This window comes from Branchiostoma floridae, chromosome 7, assembly GCF_000003815.2.
Source record: "Branchiostoma floridae strain S238N-H82 chromosome 7, Bfl_VNyyK, whole genome shotgun sequence".
NCBI lineage: Eukaryota > Metazoa > Chordata > Leptocardii > Amphioxiformes > Branchiostomatidae > Branchiostoma > Branchiostoma floridae.
The window spans coordinates 10,884,522-10,902,581 of NC_049985.1; the positions used below are offsets into that span (position 1 = coordinate 10,884,522).

Sequence of the window (18,060 nt, forward strand, 5' to 3'; positions counted from 1 at the left end):
AATAGCCGATTTTTCAGGTAAGTCGCTTGTGTGATGGGCTGACAGCTGGTAAGAGGCCACGCCTACAAGAATGAAAACCTCAGCCCGGTTTACCAGAGCCTCTGGCACTGCAGGCAGGGTGAAGTATAATGTAACGGCCGCGGGCGAGGCTTTGCGTACTGGAGTGCCGGTACGCTGAATTGATGGCGTGGTTACAGATAAGGAGGTCGTACGAAACCCTGCGCTCAATTTCCCAAAGTTCCACAGATATTTGTGCGTCACTTGATTGATGGCCGGATCAGGCTGTAAAGAGCTACATCTGTATGGCTGTAGTGACCACGTCATTCAACAGATACTAGTATGTAAGGAAATGTCTTATCCTTATGAGGTGTGCATGAATGGTGGCAGTACGCATATGCCGCGATGTCTACGACGAAGCAACACTACAGGTCTAGGGGTATCTAAAATGTATGCGATAGTCGCTGTTTTGATTTCTTTTCTGATTTAGATTCGCCTTTATCTTTTTGGCCTGCCATGTGTCAAAAGAGATATGGTACGTTACAGTACATCGCTAACGTTAAACATTCGCGCGAGTCTTAGAGTTATATATAAACATTCTTTGTGAAATTATAATTCTGTTAGCTTGACTTTAGTCGAAGACTTATTCGTCTTCCTTTTGTAAGGCTCAATACTTCTGTCATACATCAATCAGACTAAATAAGTAGAGACAGAAAGCCGTGCCACGTCGTAAGCCTAGGAAAGGCAAAATCGAAGTGTCAGTCACGTTACTTGCAGGATTACATAACGCCATGGAGATTTATTTACATTGCGATATTTGCCTCTGTTTACAGACAACTTATTTTCAGTGTGTCTGAATGTTTGTGTTCTTGTGAGTCCGTAATTATTTGAATACAGCACTGTGGATGATGATGGCAACTGTAAAGGTCGACTTGGAGGTTAAAATAATTTTACCCCAAGCTAGCGGGGATTGTTCATCTACAGACATTCCAGGTCATATTGGGTCAATTGAAGATGATACTAATGTCTGGAAATTTCGTTTGTGAATGATTTGATACAATTTTTAGCATGAAAGCGTTCCGTCTTTTCCCAGCTCTCCGTAGATGTCTCTTGATGCGAGTGAATTTCTCTTATCACACCCGTTTGCAGCGAAATAAGAGGATTCATGGCTCCAACTGCGCATGCACAGAACTGCATCATGGGTATTGTGTCAAATGTGAAGACATCAAATTTGTAAACAGTGCTTTGCTTGTCTTGCGGGCGTTCAACTTGACATCATGCGCAGTTGAAACCATTAACCCGCTTATTCGCCCCTAGAACGTTGTATGGTATGCTGCAAGACCAGGGAGTCGTACATCTGCTCAGAGATCAATGAAAACGCCGATGTTGGCACTCCGGCTGTCGTTAAAAACGAGCCAACCTGTTTGAGCCACATTAAAGCAGCTCGTACAAAGTGTACACATTTACAATGTATCAATTAAGCAGTAGTAAATGTAACGATGTCCAGCTATGGATTTCGGTGCTGAGACATTCAGGCACAAATTAATTTATAGGATTATCGATAGGTACGCACAGAAGGTAATAACCTTACTTTTCACGTCGCATATGGAGTGCAGCGAAGTTAAATTATTTAACGTGCAAAATAACTGATTCTGTGAAGCAAGATAATAGAACATTTTACGAGGTCTTTTCAAACGTCGCCAGGTCTGCAGTTTCTCTTTTATCGGACCCCCCAGAGAAATGACCCAGTTTGCGATGTATGTATACCGTAGTGTGTACAAACATAGCGCGGAAAGAGGAGACACGCCTTATACTGTTATCCTGGTAACCATTCCATCGGGAGCGCCCCGGTATCTCTACTATGCGGTGCCCGTCCGCTAAGATCATTAGAGCACACCGGGGAAATTCTACCGGCTTGATTTCAATTACTTTACTCAAGGCATTAATCAGAATTGAGAAGTAATCAGTTAATCAGAATTGAGAAGTAATCAGCCAGATGGAAACATAAGTTACAAGAAAAAGCCATGATCTTTAATAGAGCCAAACGAGAATGCTTACCAGGCTGGACGGTGTCGCTGTCAAAGTTAGGCATCTTTCATGCCCCGGCGCCTGATGGGATTTAAAATGGCGCCCGGGCCGCCATCTTGCCTACTTGATATGGACGCGGTTAGTCTGGAGGATTAATTTCACTCTCCGCAAAATATCATCTTGTCATATCTCTCATCATATCGATTTTTTCTGCCGACGGATATTATATTTTGGGGAAATTGGAACGCGTTTGGCTAGACAATGGCCATATTGAATGACTCTAACACCATATTAATCTCCCGCAGTATTCATGTATTACCATCGTGTAATGCGAGGAGGCATGTGTGGCTTTAGGAGGATTTGGCACAAGAGAGAACCACTGTGTAGCGTTGAGTCATACCCTGTACTTGCCATAATGGAATGTCAACAAATATAAGCTTCATTTGTTCAGATTTCTGACGTAACCACGACGAAAAAAACACGACGAGGCTGGCAGATCACATTTAGAATTATGTTTATCTCACAGCTTACTAAAACTCTGAAACTTCATTTCATTTGCAGGTATCATATCGTAAAGGTGCATTATCGGCAACTAGCTCTTGTCCAAAAGATAGAATTCATGGAGACATATATAAAGAGGGAAAAAGGCTTTTTTCAGTGCACAGTCTATCTCTATCCGGAATACATTTGAACGAAACAAGATAAAACCTGCACTTCACTGAAATCTTCTTTGATGACTACATATTACGATAGCTCATGATCAAAGCTTGTCATTTGAACATTTTGAAAGCAAAGGCAAGCCAGACATAGACTACCATGGTGAGATGATACAACATGATCCGATGATATATAGTGCAAAACCATTTCACTTCAAAGTAGGCGTATCCTATAAAGCATATATAACGTTAGATGTCAAGATATGTCCTACTCTGAGATACTCTAGTTTCCCACACAAGCGCCCGGTATAGCAGATTCAATCAGTCCATTCTGTTGACCCAGTTGGACCATCAATCCCTTCATAGATCGTCGGCTTAGTTGTCAATCATGGAGAGTTAATGGTTTTAGCTCATTCGCTGTCTGATCGCTGAGGAGATTCTGTGGTAATGACTCTACAACTGCCGCGGGCGGTGATGGAAAATTGGTCGGAGAGGACGTAAAAATTGTGTCCATGTTAATAAAGACAATCTGTCTTCAAAAGTTTAGTGGCAACTCATCACACGTTGGTAAAATGGGTGGGAGGTATCTTTGCGAGACGTTAACGTTAATGTGGCCGTGGTCGATGTTCAAAAGTATATTGCGGGACACTGGCATTCGGGGAAAGTCCTGTGTTCCGACAGCCCTATATTCCGACAGCCCTATATTCCGACAGCCCTATATTCCGACACCCCTATATTTTGACACCCATGTTCCGACACCCTATACTCTAACACTCTATGTTTCAACATCCCTATATTCCGATACCCCAAGTTTCAACACCCCTATGTTCAAACATCCCAAGATCCAACACCCCTATATTCCGACACCCTATATTCCGACACCCCTATGTTCCGACACCCCTATGTTCCGACACCCCTATGTTCCGACACCCCATGTTCCGACACCACATGTTCCAACACCCCATGTTCCGACACCCCTATGTTCAAACATCCCAAGATCCAACACCCCTATATCCGACACCCCTATGTTCAAACATCCCAAGATCCAACACCCCTATATTCCGACACCCCTATATTCCGACACCCCTATGTTCCGACACCCCATGTTCCGACACCACATGTTCCGACACCCCTATGTTCCAACACCCCGTGTTCCAACTCTCATGATCCGACACCCCTATGTTCCAACACCCCGTGTTCCAACACTCATGATCCGACACCCCTATGTTCCAACACCCCATGTCCCCACACTCCTATGTTCCAATACTCCATATGTTCCAACACCCCGAGTTCCAGCAACAGAATGTTTAGACACCCCACGTTCTAATATTCCTGCATTCCGACATCCCAAGTTCCAACACCTATATGTCCCGACACCCTTGTTCGAACACACCATGTTGCAACACCTATGTTCTGACATTTCATGCTCCAAAACCCCTTTGTTTCGACACCCCTATGATAGACTTAGGGCACTTCCTTGGTGCTGAAATGCCATCATGTGTACCGTGTAGAGCCGCAAATTTCAGACCATTCATAAACAAATGATAGCTGTGACGAGTTTCGTTTAACAGTTTGATCTACATTCTAACATGTAGTTTTGTTTCATGTTTCGCATGTTTCATTATTCGTAAGAAACGATTTTGATCTAACTTGTTTTTTCAAACAACTCACGCGTACTTCCTAGCGGTTTCCAGCTGCTACATTATATGCTAACGTCCCATGACTGAGGCAATTTTCTTGGAAGGATTAAGACAATGCGATGATAAGAAGCGTTACGCGCCAATTTCTTTCACGTTTCCTCACATTAATTGTCACCTTGTCAGAGACTAACACTCTGATTTCCCGTTTCGCTCTACATTGAGCAGCGTTTCTGTGATCCTCTTCTATGTCGACGTGTCCTCCTATGAATTCGCTGTCTTCACAGTGTCATAGTTAATTCTTTCCCCTACAAAATACCTGGGTCTAGAATTGAAGACTCAACGGTCGCGACAGCGCGAGGGCTCAGGGGTCTCCACGGGGATTTAGAAATCAGCAGGCAGCTCGTCAGGCGGTCTCAGGGGCCTTACCTGGAGGTGTGCGGAAGCGCTGATAAGGCCGTAACAAAGCGATTATGGGTTTGAAGGGAATACCTGTACCTCACCGCGCCTATACAGTATTATGAATGCCTTTACACAGCCGACACCTCATGCGAGCTGCTGACTTGATGCATGTGTGAAAACGTTCAATGGGAGCCATAAGTATGAAAAAGTAGAGCCACCGATTACAGAATGAATGGAGCGTTCGACGATTACGCGTACGGACTTGTTAAAAGACTTTTGCTGTAACGTTATGTGCTATGTTTGAAAGAATGTTTCTATGTTGTTTAGATTTAGTATGTACGGGAATATCACTAACCCGATTAGAGTGTTTGTTCTTGTTTTACGTCCTGTAGAGTCAACGAAGAAAAGACATTATGCAAGATTTGGGAAATTCAATTTTATTATTTTGTTCCCATAACCGTAAATGATAGAAAACGACTAGTGCCACGAACACACAATTATACTCATTGTGCAAATCAAAAACAAATGAGAGAACGACTTGCCCAGAACTGTGTAACGCTGGTTCGCCTTAATTCGCGGAGTAACCTTTATTCGTTGTACATCGGAGCATTTACAGGTATCAAGCCAACGGACGAGTGTTTCGGACTGGAATGCTATGAAAATATTGCAATTTGAAACCAACGTTCGCGTAGATTACATATCTCTAAATATCTCGTTTGTGTAAACAACGGATATAGGTTGCCATGTGGATAAAGGTGAACTAGCGTTAGAAATGTCTTTACCTTAGTTATTACGAAACCGTTAACTCTTCAAACAAGGACATCAATCACTGGATCAGCACAAACCGGGATCAATAGAACTCACCACTAATCATGGCGCCAAGAATAAAGTGCACTTAACATGGAACCCACACTAAAAGTCTCTTAGTTTATTACGATGAAGATAAGATAGCCAGGTAAAAACAACATGCAAGGTAACATATAGGCAAATATATCCAAGAATGTCTATACAGTAGAAGCAATAGTGTAAATGACATGCTAGTCCCTATATGTTGATTTGTTCATACCTATAGATATCCATATATGTGTGTTTAGTTGTACTATAAGTAGTTGTTATACATGTAGACCTTACGAAAGCCGCTGTGCTTTTGTCGTGTCAATAAAGATTATCTACATATAGTTGGTCAAGCAACTGGATGAAATTTGGAAATACTGAATTTTTGCTCGATAAACTGTTACCCTGGGTAACTCTTACTTTTCTATACTTTTTTTATACTTTTATTACTCTTACTTCTTTATAGCCATCGTAAATTGAGTTATATAGTATATAGTAGAGTAGATTCATCCCTCAAGCTACCGGCAGCTTGCACACTGCAGTCATCCCTCAGAAAGACATCTGGAGCCGCATAGTTCAAGTTATGAACTTTTATTCAGCCGTAAATTGAGCTGTTTATTGACCAGAGGTGCCCCATCGTATTAAAGTACTGCATAATGAAAGAAAAGCTGAAATGTCCTTCTGGCCTACTGTAAATATTTTCTTCGTGCCTCACCCCATCACTCATTTGTTTACTTGTAGCCTTAAAGTGCCTTTTCACTGGAAAGCAATCGCTGCGCAACCGTACAGCGACAAACATAAAATCTGTGTAACCCTTGGATTCTAACTGGAACTTGATACAAGGTGTAAAAGTTTTATTTAAAAGACAACATCCACACAAAACGTAAAGCAAATCAGCCCTTTGTCTATGGAATTCTTTGAGCGATCTGTCAAATCTCTGGTCACTCAGGGGCCGTTATGCGGTCGCGGCCTCCAGTGGCTAACCTCAATAGTCTCACAAGCCTTGTTCAAGTGTACCAAAAAGAAGATCTTGTACACAATATATATCACACCGTATATGTGCGTCCAGACCTGCGGCTGGTAACGATTTATTTGGTCGGGCAGTGCGCAGCTTGTAGAGATTTGATGGGACATCGCTCTCACACGAGACGCATGGGGAAATGAAGGCGTAACAGATCCAGCGCACGACGTGTAAATCGATGGTGTGGCGGCCGTACTGAGCTCGTTACCGCTGACGAGACGGAAATGTAGCCTCCATTAGAGACCTGCTGCAGGGGAGGAGGGTCTCTGATATGACTTTTTTGTTGTTAGTATATTGTGGGTGTTTGTTTGTTTGTTTGTTTGTCGTCATGTGTGCAAGTTTGTTCCCGCTGGCACGGGTCTAAGTTTGTTCTCGGGCTAAGTTCTTACCAGAGACTGGCAGGATGCGAAGGTTTGGCTGACCTGTGTGCAAATTTCTTCGGCAGGCTGACAGGAAGTGAAAGTTGAGACATGTCACCAGTCAGGATCGATGCCGAGGATGATTACGTGGATGTGAGCATGTCATGTGTGGAATGAAAAAGATTGTGAGATTGGAGATTAATAAGAACACTGCTAGAAAGCAGAGACCAGTACTTTGACATAGCCTATAACACCACAGCGACTGTACAATGTCGTTTTGGAGGCTAACAGAATATGTTCCACAACTTAATTGTGATCCATACAGTGACAACAAACCACATAATATCTAGGATATAGTTTGGACTATGGAGCAACAGTACTTGACCTTATCTTCCACTGTCTCAAAAAAGAGTCAAACCCAATAAATCACAGTTTAGGTTAGAGTTTAGACTATAGTAATTTGTTTGTTTATTTGTCATTTTTTTGTCACTTACAATTAGCCATCGGGCAAGAACTTGCAATAAACGTATCATTATACGTATTTGTATTAGGTTACGTCAAAATCATAAAGAATGTCGAAAATGCCGCGATGAAACGCCGCCCGAAGTAGAGCCTGTCGTGTAGCCTACGGTTACCCGTTAAGTACGTACCGCATAAGGCAAGATATATATCCAGACTGGCGTATAGCTTAGGCTGTGGAGCAGAGGGAATAGCTGATTTATAGCCTGATAATATCATGTCTTATTTCCCAGGTTCCATATCTCTACCTGACCCTCCCCTCGGCGCTTCCATTACCGAGCCGGAGTTGAAACCCACCGCCAGCCATTCAGCGGCGGCCCGGCGCTGTAAACAACTTTTCTTTTTATGACAGCGATCCAGCTGATAAAATATAGAGCTCACTCATGCCTCCAGGAAAGGGGAACAGTCGTAAATAACACGTCTGTTCTGGGCAATTCCAATTTTTCAGTTTTAGACAAACACGTCTGTAGTTTTATCTCGTCTGTCACAAAGTAGGTATGCTTTTTTGGTCGATTTTTAGCATGCGCAGGCTATGACAGAACCGTCCATCTACAGGGATATACGACAGACATCTCTGACACAGTACAGCTGAACGCAATACAACATACATCCACGACATTTCAAGAGATGATCTAGTGAACTATTTTCCTCTGAGACAGAACGCCGGCAATACTTCCAAAATTACTCAGAAAACTGTCTTGCATTCCTCAGGGTTGAAGTTGTACCATAAAATCTTTTTTCTAAAAATTACACGCGTCCTGGTGTTAACAATTTCCTGCATATCGTATTGTATAAGTCAAATGTGTAAGACCTGCAGTAATGTTTGCGATGCTGAAGTAGTGAAACATGTCATACGGTATGGTGTAAAATGCTAAATCGTCCGGAATAAAGCTGAATCTTCACCACCATTATTGTCGTGCTATTTGCATCTTCTCTTCACGTTCCCCTGATAAAACCCTTCGTTAACCACGGCGTTCTTCTACTTTCCTTTAATCAACAGCGGTCAATCCCTGCGGTTAGTCCTCCCGATGACCTCTGCCCTGAGTAGGGGGCGTCCCTACCGCCATCCATCACGGAATTTTTTTTTCCTTTCCGTATTCCGGCCCAGTACTCCATCATCAATCCAGGATGAAAAACTATCATGTTAGCATCTTACAGGGCCACCCCAGGCTATCTTCAGTCATACATTTCTTTGCCTATTTTTCTATGGACTTCGAAGTTTACTGAGCGATACTGAGTGAGCATTACAGCAATGTTACATAGATATCACGCAATCTAACTTAATACGAATTCCAGTCAGACATTCCATCACTGCAAAATTACAAAGCATTTTAGTATCTCAGTACAAGACCACCATTAGCCGCACCTCCAGGCGATATAATCAGTTATGTGCTTTTGCTCTTCAGTAATATGCTGTGGATTCTTAAGTGGTGCTGGATATATCGTATATAACGGATATCTCAGTTCACGAGGATACAAATTCCTGAAAGATGATACTCCATCACTGCAGAGTAACAAGGCATGTTAGTATCTACCTGCCCATCGTTTGGTGTATGTACCCTAAGGCGTTCTCTTTACATGTACTTCTTATCCTACGAATTCCATAGTCTCTGGAGCATCGAGCTCAGCCGAGTAGGCATTATTGAAGCTATACATAACCCAGCTATTACATAGTTTACGTGGATTCAAATTCTGAAACCATACTATAGCACTTAAACAGGCATGATATTAGCATCTGAAAACATGTCTATCGTTTGTTACAACCTCGAGCCATTTTTCTCTTCCGCTTATTCTGTGGTTTCTTACGTGTGTTTAGTCCACATTGTGGCAGTAATATAACACAGATAACTCGAGCGGCCTCATAACCAGATCCACAGTGCAATGAGAAGATTGATGCTAGCGATTCACGTACAATGTATTCTGGACATTGACGAAGAGGAGTTATCAGAAAGGTTTTCCGGCGTCCATCGATTCTCAGAGCGCCAGGGGAGTTAGACTCGGTCCGCGCTGTGTACAGGTAACGATCGCCCGAACATGATGCTCAAAATCTTTATAAGAGCTCAAATACGTTTGACTGTCGATTTTAATTGGAGGTGGGAAAAGGAAGTACAAACTAGTTAACACTGCGGCTACGCTGTTATACCACGTAGTAACACGTTTATCTATTTGTTGCAAGAAAGACTTCGACAAGTGTGCGGCATATTAAGGCATTTTTATGCCTTTTCGCATGACTGAGTTATTGATAACAATAAATATATATTGCTCCCAATGGACAAAGAAGAAATATTTCTTGACTGGAAGAAAATGAATACTTAGGAGTACTAGTTCTTAGGCAAGGCATCGAAAAGCTCGTGAATTGATTCGAGGAAATAATCTTGCATAAGGCTTGGTTACCGATATTTCAAATGCGCTTCGGTTCCAAAAGAAAAGACGCTATATCTTCCGGATAAAGAAAAAGAAATATTTTAAGTGTATTGCGTATTGTGTATTTTGCCACATGCACAGCTTGTGTATTTTGCCACATCTACCATTGGCCAGTTCTCATGAACCCACCAGATACAACGCTCTTGGGGGAAATAACGCCACCTCTACTGCTTGCAAGCCGGGTTTTTAAGGGCAGAATATTGGAGTAAATACTGTCAGTGTCACAGACGAAAGGTAGTGGATTCTGCCTGACACGTCTGGCCGTTTCCAATCCAGTTGCTTGAGTAATTGCTATTTGGCGTATCTTTTTAACTGGATGTCGAACCTTCATTGACGTATTGGAGTAAATATACCCGTAACCTCAAAGCAGATGTGGGGCTTCGGCCGAGGCGTCAATGCGTCAAATCTTATCTTTAATCATACCCTAAAGTATGTGTGAAGGTTATGTTTCATAACTCGGCTTTACCTTAAAAAGTTTTATGAATGGTTTAAGGTGAGCTTAAAGGTGTTTCTTGCTGAGTACTTCTTTTTGAACGTCAACGATAATACTAAGTGTTTGCCTGAGAGATTAATCTAATGGAGAGAAAGGTACACCACCAAAAGAGTCTTACATCTAATATCCAAGTACATCCTACGGTAGCATAAGATAGTATCAAGAGCTGGTAGAGGAGTGAAGCCGGCATAGGGGCGTGTATTATTTTATGTTATCTTATGGCGCCTTGGGATCTGCCTGGAGATTTCTTACATCTGCTCGGAGTTTAATCTAGACGTCAGTGCCCTGCCTTGGTGAGTTGTGGCGGCGACCCCGGAGGAAATTGCTCGGCTGTGCCATCATCTCGGTGCCGGGGTCAGTGATAGCGGTGGCGCGGTGATGGCAATCTGGGTGACGGCGGGTGGCCATTACTGGACCTGGGCAGTCCACTGAATGTCCATCAAACTCCAGAAGAGATTTATCATTATGAGAGAGGCATCGGAATTCACAAGTTGCCGCAGGCCTATTTGTGTCTGCACACCAACGCGCAAAGGACACCAAAGACAAGCCATATACATGTGTCTGATCGTAGACAGTACATGCAAAGCGCACTTTCGGTCATGTGATAACTACTTGTAGCATGATATATCGACATCTATTTCAGAAGAATCTAGGTATTCACTATATCCAAAGGTAAAGACGAAACCATTTCAATAACCAACAGTGGTAATCGTCCTTCTTTGCATAATACCTGCCTTCACTTGTATAATAAGGATGGGCTTTTAAGACAAAATACTTTGAATTTCTGCACGTGAAACGAAGTTCACATATGGATGCAAAAGTTTACCTTTTGCAAATCACTTTCGGACCTAGGAAGAAACCACATGACTGAAAAATAGTCTCATACGGGTTGTCTCCATATAAGGGATACTTTTATTTCTGAAGGCTTGTATGTAAGGACCGTAATTTTCAACTTTGTCACCGCAGAGGGGATTCCAAATACCGTTTGTAGCGGACACCCACAATACGTTCGAGGCTCAGATATCTTTCAGTGCGACTCTAAACACCGCCGTCACAAAAGGTTACGAGCCGTGCAGTGTAGTAGACCACCATTCAACCGGTCGTTTGGAATAAGACCATAATGCCACGCTTATCATCGCCGTGGTGCTATTCCCAATCCCGTCGGATTTAGGCGATGCACAGAATATCCCCTCGTAACAAGAAACTCGACGAAATCATCCTCCGCTAATACGGGTATGACAAAGGGTTTATCGCCGAGTTTCGCTCAGACGGTAATGTCGCCCGCAAAGCCTCTTATGAGCCTGTTTCCAAATAGGTGTCGGCTGCAGGGATGGGCGGTGCGGCGGGCCGTAATCTCAGCCTCCAGACGGTAACGCGGGACGGCAGACGGGCGGCGGAATACATGCATTAGTAAGCGTGTAAACGTCTATCTCACCGTGCACACGGAATTAATGTTTAGTAAAACACTGCTGGTAAAACAAGATTTCGGATCTTGTGGCGTTGCATATTATTCTAAGGAAACTGAATCTGCCCATCGTGATGTGAAATACAGAAACATACATTTGGTTGGATCTTCTGCGAGATATTTGTTAACATAAAACTTCTAGGTGAAAGTACGTAAGAGTAGCATTAGAGGAACTAAAATACGAGTTTTTGAAAAGCAAAGTTCATCTTCTTCATGGCAATAATGATGAAGGTGGCAGATGATTATTGCCATTACAAAGGTAACATACGGTCACCAAAATGTCAGCTGTTATGTGACTCCTTGTTTGTGGAGAAAGAACTTTGTTATTCGGTCATTCACCAACCTGAATGATATGACTTACCGGAGATGGGTTTGCCGGTCCTGTGGCTGTGCTGAAGACCCACACATCATCACAGTCTTCTCATTCGTGCACTGGTTGTCAGACGGCCAAAACTGCAGAAGAAATTTGAGGAAAGTTTGTTCCCTTATCGACAAACGCTATTGATCAATGTTGATATTGATAATTTAGTGGTTTTCAAAAATGCATCGTCTTAATTCATTTAAGTGAAGTACGCAGAAATTGTCTGAATGATGGTCGACACAAACTTAATGTGTTATGCCGACATGTTTTGAGATTGACAGAGAATCTGAAGTTCGATAATTCTTAATAACTTAATCCTACCAGGCTGATAGTTATGAACTTCATTACTCCCGCTAGGTGGCGCACATTGTGACACGACCGTTAGATAGTAACTACTCAGTCAGGATGTACATTTTGTGAAGAACAGAGTTTTTACTCCGCAAAAATCGTCAACGTATGGTCTACTCTTACTTTTGTTAGGTTGTAACCTTTTTAACAACTTTTGGAAGTAAATAATATTTCGCTTAATCACTATAGAATCATGTAAATTGCAGCTAAAAATACCAACCACCGTGGCAGCGTGTTCTGTGTCCATCTGTTCGTTTATGTAGATTTTTATGTTATGCCTATCTTTTTTTACGAGCAGGATTGTCTAAAACAAACCAATAAATAATGAAATATAAAAACAGAAATGTCAGATGGGAGTGACCCTTTTGCTTCAGGCACAGTTTCCCTAAAAAACATCGTTGTCTTGATAAGGTGTTTTACAACGACCGTCAGCGTTATGTCCATGTGCGATTAACTTGAATTTATGATGAGCCTTCTTTATGGAGGTATTCTTTTCGGTCTGTTTCTTTGTTTGTCTTGGTGACGTGGGTGCTAACGGTTTGTAATTGCTGCCGTAGAGAGTGAACAAGAATAGAAGTCAGGAACCCGAGGATGGCAAGTGCCCGAGAGTGGAGCATTTCTATATTTTCTCACAAAAATTATAAAAAAACTCCAAGGTATGACATCTTCAAATTTTTGTTTGTTCACTTTTTTTGCAAATAATCAACAAAGATGTCCCGCCCCGACGTCTGCTTGAAGCCTCCCGTTCCGCTGGCATGAGGCAGGCGTTAGTCCCTTCACTGATCACACACAAGAGACACACAAAGGAGAAAATCACCCTCCACCCGAATCAATATTCCATTTCGATCCGCCGTGATGTCTCTATGAGGACTGACTTATTACTTCTCCCCTCCCACTAGCCTCCACAGCAGGCCTGGCTACGGCTGGCGATGTGATGTTACGGTTTTTACAGATCGCTTTCTGTTTCCTGTAATTGACATTGACGACATTGGCCCAAAGGCAGCAGTAAGAGATGTTGTTGAAGGCAGGGGTAAACAAACCAGGAATAGTGATTCGCACAAAACGCCACTAAGGGAATGCAAAACCAACGAGAAGTCCCAGATAGTAGGTTACAAGTAGGTAATAAGCTACATTCTGCCAGAAAACAGTACGTAACAGGAAATCAAAGATTTTTAGGCGAACTTCTCGCTGATTCCGTCTATGCAATTTCTACTGGCTCCCATCCGGCAACATATCAGGAAAGTGAAGACAGGAAATGAGATAGCCTTTCAAACCTATTTTGGGACCTTTGACCTAACTTCCCGTTTCTGTCCCCGGCGTGCCTAGCAACGCTCGCCATGGGCCATGCAAGCCATCCTTCCCATCCTGCCAGTCTCCGGTTTAACCATCCCCTATTCACATCCTGTCACTCTATTTAAACAATTACGGACAAACACCAAAGAAATACCTCCACTTTAGCAAAAATTAGAAAACATGGCATTATCGAAAACACCTGTCGTAGCCAAGGCCTGTGGTTGAGGCTCCCATACCTATCAGTCATATACTAGCAATCATATAACGGTGCGATCGTTCCACAAGGCGTAGTTCTGCCCAATACCTGATCTTGCGTGCGAAACTGCGGGCACAGTCGACACGGGACACTCCCTTGTTGATGTACAATTCATCAAGACAGTCTGTTATTAGCTATGGCATGTATAGGGGCCGGAAGTACAGTTATTCTCCAAGCAGATATGCGGATATTAAAACCGTAACGCTCTCTGGCTTTCCCATGCCCAATTCACTATACTGTTGGGAGGGTTGAGTCACTTGAGGAAAAAACGACACGTTTTCGATGTACAATTAATCAAGGCCGCCTGTTACAAGGTAATGCATGTACAGGGAGCGCTGTAGCGCCACATCTAGTCCCTGCTTGTTGTGTATGAGGCGGGGTTTGTAGGCAAGTCTCGGCCTGGGGAAATTGATAAAGTTTCCGCGCCATTAGCGCTAACCCTGCTGTAGGAAGAAACGCGCTCCTTACAAATAAATGCGCTGAACCGTGCGGACTTTTTAGTATCATGTCGGTCAACGGCCTGATATCGGGTATCACACGCGCTGGCGCCCTTTTATAATAAAGCTGGCAGTGGCTTGGCTGCGAAGGCTGCCGTATTTCTCTCTCCGCGGCGGTCGATGGGCCGACCGGCCCCGGGAGTATGATGAAGCTATAAGGCAGGGATTTGCCGGCCGCGTTTGGGAGATGATGAGATTTAACTCAGTGGCCGTATTTCGCCCTATAGGCTGCCAGTTGTAATACGGAGGAATGCCCGTCTTGCCGCCTGGCTGGGAGGCATGCAAAATTCATGGACACCATACCGACACGGAAACGCCTCCGGCTCAGCAAGGTGAGCCTTTTGTTCCGATTCGTGTTCGGACGGGTTGCCAAGGGCAACCAGAAGCTAGGAATTTTCTAGTATTGTGCCGGGTTTAATGCGTATCGCTCAACGCCCGAAATACCTCTGGCTCAACCCAAGGAAATATTCTGCATCATCAATTTCAAGTCAGAGCCACGCATTCTCAAGGGGGTCGTCAGGACGCCGACGGCGTGTTTATGGACTTAGAATGTGTGGCCGGCGTTGTGACGGAGCCCTTCCCCTCCCCCTGGTGAAGTGGAACGTTCCTTTGCGTGCGACGTGACGCAAGATGTACCGTTTCTTTCTGCTCCACTCCAGGACTGGGCCGGACGCTTTTTCACTGGACTCCCGCTTGACTCTGTCCTGAACTACGTCTGGCTTTCAGGAAATTCCAAAAGTCTATCGACTCGCCATTTCTGTTGGGTTCTTCTCGTATTTCTTGCCGACCATACGGACGTGTCTTAAGACCAATTCTTGGAACAAGTCGTACCGGAGTAAGGAGGTGGTAGCGTCTTGCCAAGACTGTGCAGGACTACTTGAAAGTGTTAACTCGACTACTTCTTAAAGGGCGTGTCGAAGACATTACGCTTTTGACAGTTGACACAACAAGTACTTGTAATGGATGGGAAGGTGTCAGAGAGGACCAACATGGCTCGTTTGTCTGGCAAATATGATTTAGCGTTCTTATATCCGCTCGGAAATTACAATGCCAACCTTCCATAATTCTTCACTTACAAGATAAATTCTAACACCGGAGCTGTGAGCGGACACAGTTATAATTCAAGACTACGTGAGTGAAGTTGAAGTTTTGGTCGGGATATTTTCCTGCTGTTGACGGAAACAATCCGCTATCTGTGATCAGCGCGCCCACCCAGTTCGCTGCGCTGAGTGAAGGGGACCAAGCGGTATAATTTCTCCTTCTCCCGAAGCGAGACGGCTTCTTTTCTTATAGTTTCTCCCCACAGTTGGGCTGATTGAACGAGGGGCACCCGGCGTCGCGAATCGGTTGTCCTGGACTCAGCGGGCGCTCCTAGTTATCGTGAGGAGCCTAACGGTACGCTACAGCGCGGTTATTTCTGGGAGAGACGTCGACGTCAGCGCGTGTTGTGTGCAGAGAACGTACGTGTGGTGAGGAGATATTCCACATGATGTTGTCGGTGCGATTCAACATGGAGAACCTAAGGGCGGTTGCTACTCTGTGTGTCGTGCTCCTGCTGTCTGTAGGTAAGTGAAACCAGATAATATTTCCCTTTCATTCTATAGTTTCCCATAGCGTGATCTATGAGAGGAGACACCGGGCTGTGTGGACGGTGTCTGGGCCGGCGGCACATCACCCAACGCCGACCCCGTCTCTACCGGAGACACGTCAACCGCGCTTTCCTGCCGCACGAAATTCCTGACCCGTACAACACGTTACAAGTTTAATTTCAGAACTGGGTCAGGGTAGAGGGTGACACGATTGGCAATGTCGCTACATTTGGTTGGTAGTCTCGTACAGTCTCCTTTTAGGGGGTTGAAGAATAGTAGAAATTTGGTCAAATGGGAGATTGATAAGCCAGCGGAGATAGCGGACGGAGAAGGACAACTTGGCGCCCATAGTCAGAACATTAGTCACACTACTTGCCCGCTTTCTGCTATATTTCCCGCGCACAGAAGAGTGTATTGGAGGGTTTGGCCCTCCGTAGCGCGTGTATAGAAACGAGCTGACAGTGAAATTGCCGGGGGGAGTGGGGGTGAGACCCGGGAGGGACGGTACCTCCGCGCTGCCCTTTAATTATCCGCCGCCTTGCGACGCCCCACGAGCCGGTAAATACCTGCTCCCATCTGCCACCTTTCCTATGTAATAACGCCCCACTCCTGCTACCTTCCCGCCAAAAGAGAACTAACAGGGAAATGCCTACAGTCATGGGTGAAATTGCGTAGTCTCTTAGCACGGAGGGATTCCAAAGCGCGAACCTAGTACACCTGAAAATCTGCTAGTCTATGTCAACATTTAGAAAGCACAGCAGGCGTGTAAGACGATTTGCTAGATTCCTGGGGCTCTTTTCTTTCCCAGTCGTCTTCTTTCTTTGAGATGTTTTGATAGATGATACAAGTGTCTTATTACTTAGCATCTTGTACCTATTAGCTCTATAAGTATGTGCATAAAATACACATTAGGTAGCATAAGACGTGTTGAAAACTATTTGCCAGTTGCAATTTTCATTTATCTCAGAGAGAATATCTATCGCTCTCATATATACATGTATACAAAAATGGTGCATACACATAACAGTATAAGAGCAGATTTATGTGTTCCCGTATCTCGTGCCCCTGTAGTTAATCCTGACCAAAATGAGAAATAGAATATTGCAAATATATCAAAGATATAATCGATAATATCCTATTCTCCAGTCGGCCATTACTCGTAACCATTGCTTATGAATGGTTAAACACATCCATCACGCCAACTGTACGGAGACCTTTCCCCTCTCCATACCCCGACTCTCCATTCTCTACTTCAGGTTTCGTCTTTTTGTGCTCCGCCGATTGCTTGGCAGTCTTTACGGACGGGGTTCGGTTTACAATATTGTCCGATAGGGATTTGAGGAGCGGAGAAATGATCCCTTAAACCCCGTCCGTACGGCGAGCTTTGACCTGGCGCGGGGATTAGAAGGGTAAAATGAAATATTGAACTGGTCCGTGCGGGACAGTAACAAAGCACCACCTCCGCGCGCCGCCCGACCACCTTTTGTTCAGTCACGCACTGTCGTAATTGCACGGCGATGAGCTGCCGTAATTTGGGCCGGTGGGTTCCTGACACCGCCGTGAAATGATACACTGTGTCGCCTAAAACAGTTACTCAAACAACTGGGTATGATTTTGGAAACGGTCAGACGTTCGTCAATGACACTGGAGGAATCTTGTTGGAGCGAGTTTCCAAAATCATATCCAGGTGCTTGATTAACTGCTTTGGGGCGTATCTTATTACCTGAATATCTAACCTTCATCCACGATACACTGTGTCCTCATAAACAATTTCATAACATCAATAAGAATTTCATAGCGAATGGAAGAAAGTTTTGTTTACAAATATTTCTGGCTCACCCGAATGATGTTTATTGTTTTATGACGTATACGGAAGGCAGG

The 18,060-nt window shown here is 44.0% G+C and overlaps 1 protein-coding gene across 2 annotated transcripts in view; it reads left to right on the forward strand.

Moving 5' to 3' along the window:
* The first annotated feature begins 14,677 nt into the window (after positions 1–14,677).
* LOC118419773 (nectin-4-like) overlaps positions 14,678–18,060 on the forward strand; it is a 38,794-nt gene continuing 35,411 nt past the window's right edge. The window contains exon 1 of one of the 2 annotated variants that reach the window (XM_035826360.1): positions 14,678–16,155. In XM_035826360.1, coding sequence (XP_035682253.1) covers positions 16,077–16,155 — 79 coding nt within the window. In that variant the 5' untranslated portion in view covers positions 14,678–16,076. The remainder of the gene's footprint in view (positions 16,156–18,060) is intronic. The other variant, XM_035826358.1, reaches the window with a different exon arrangement.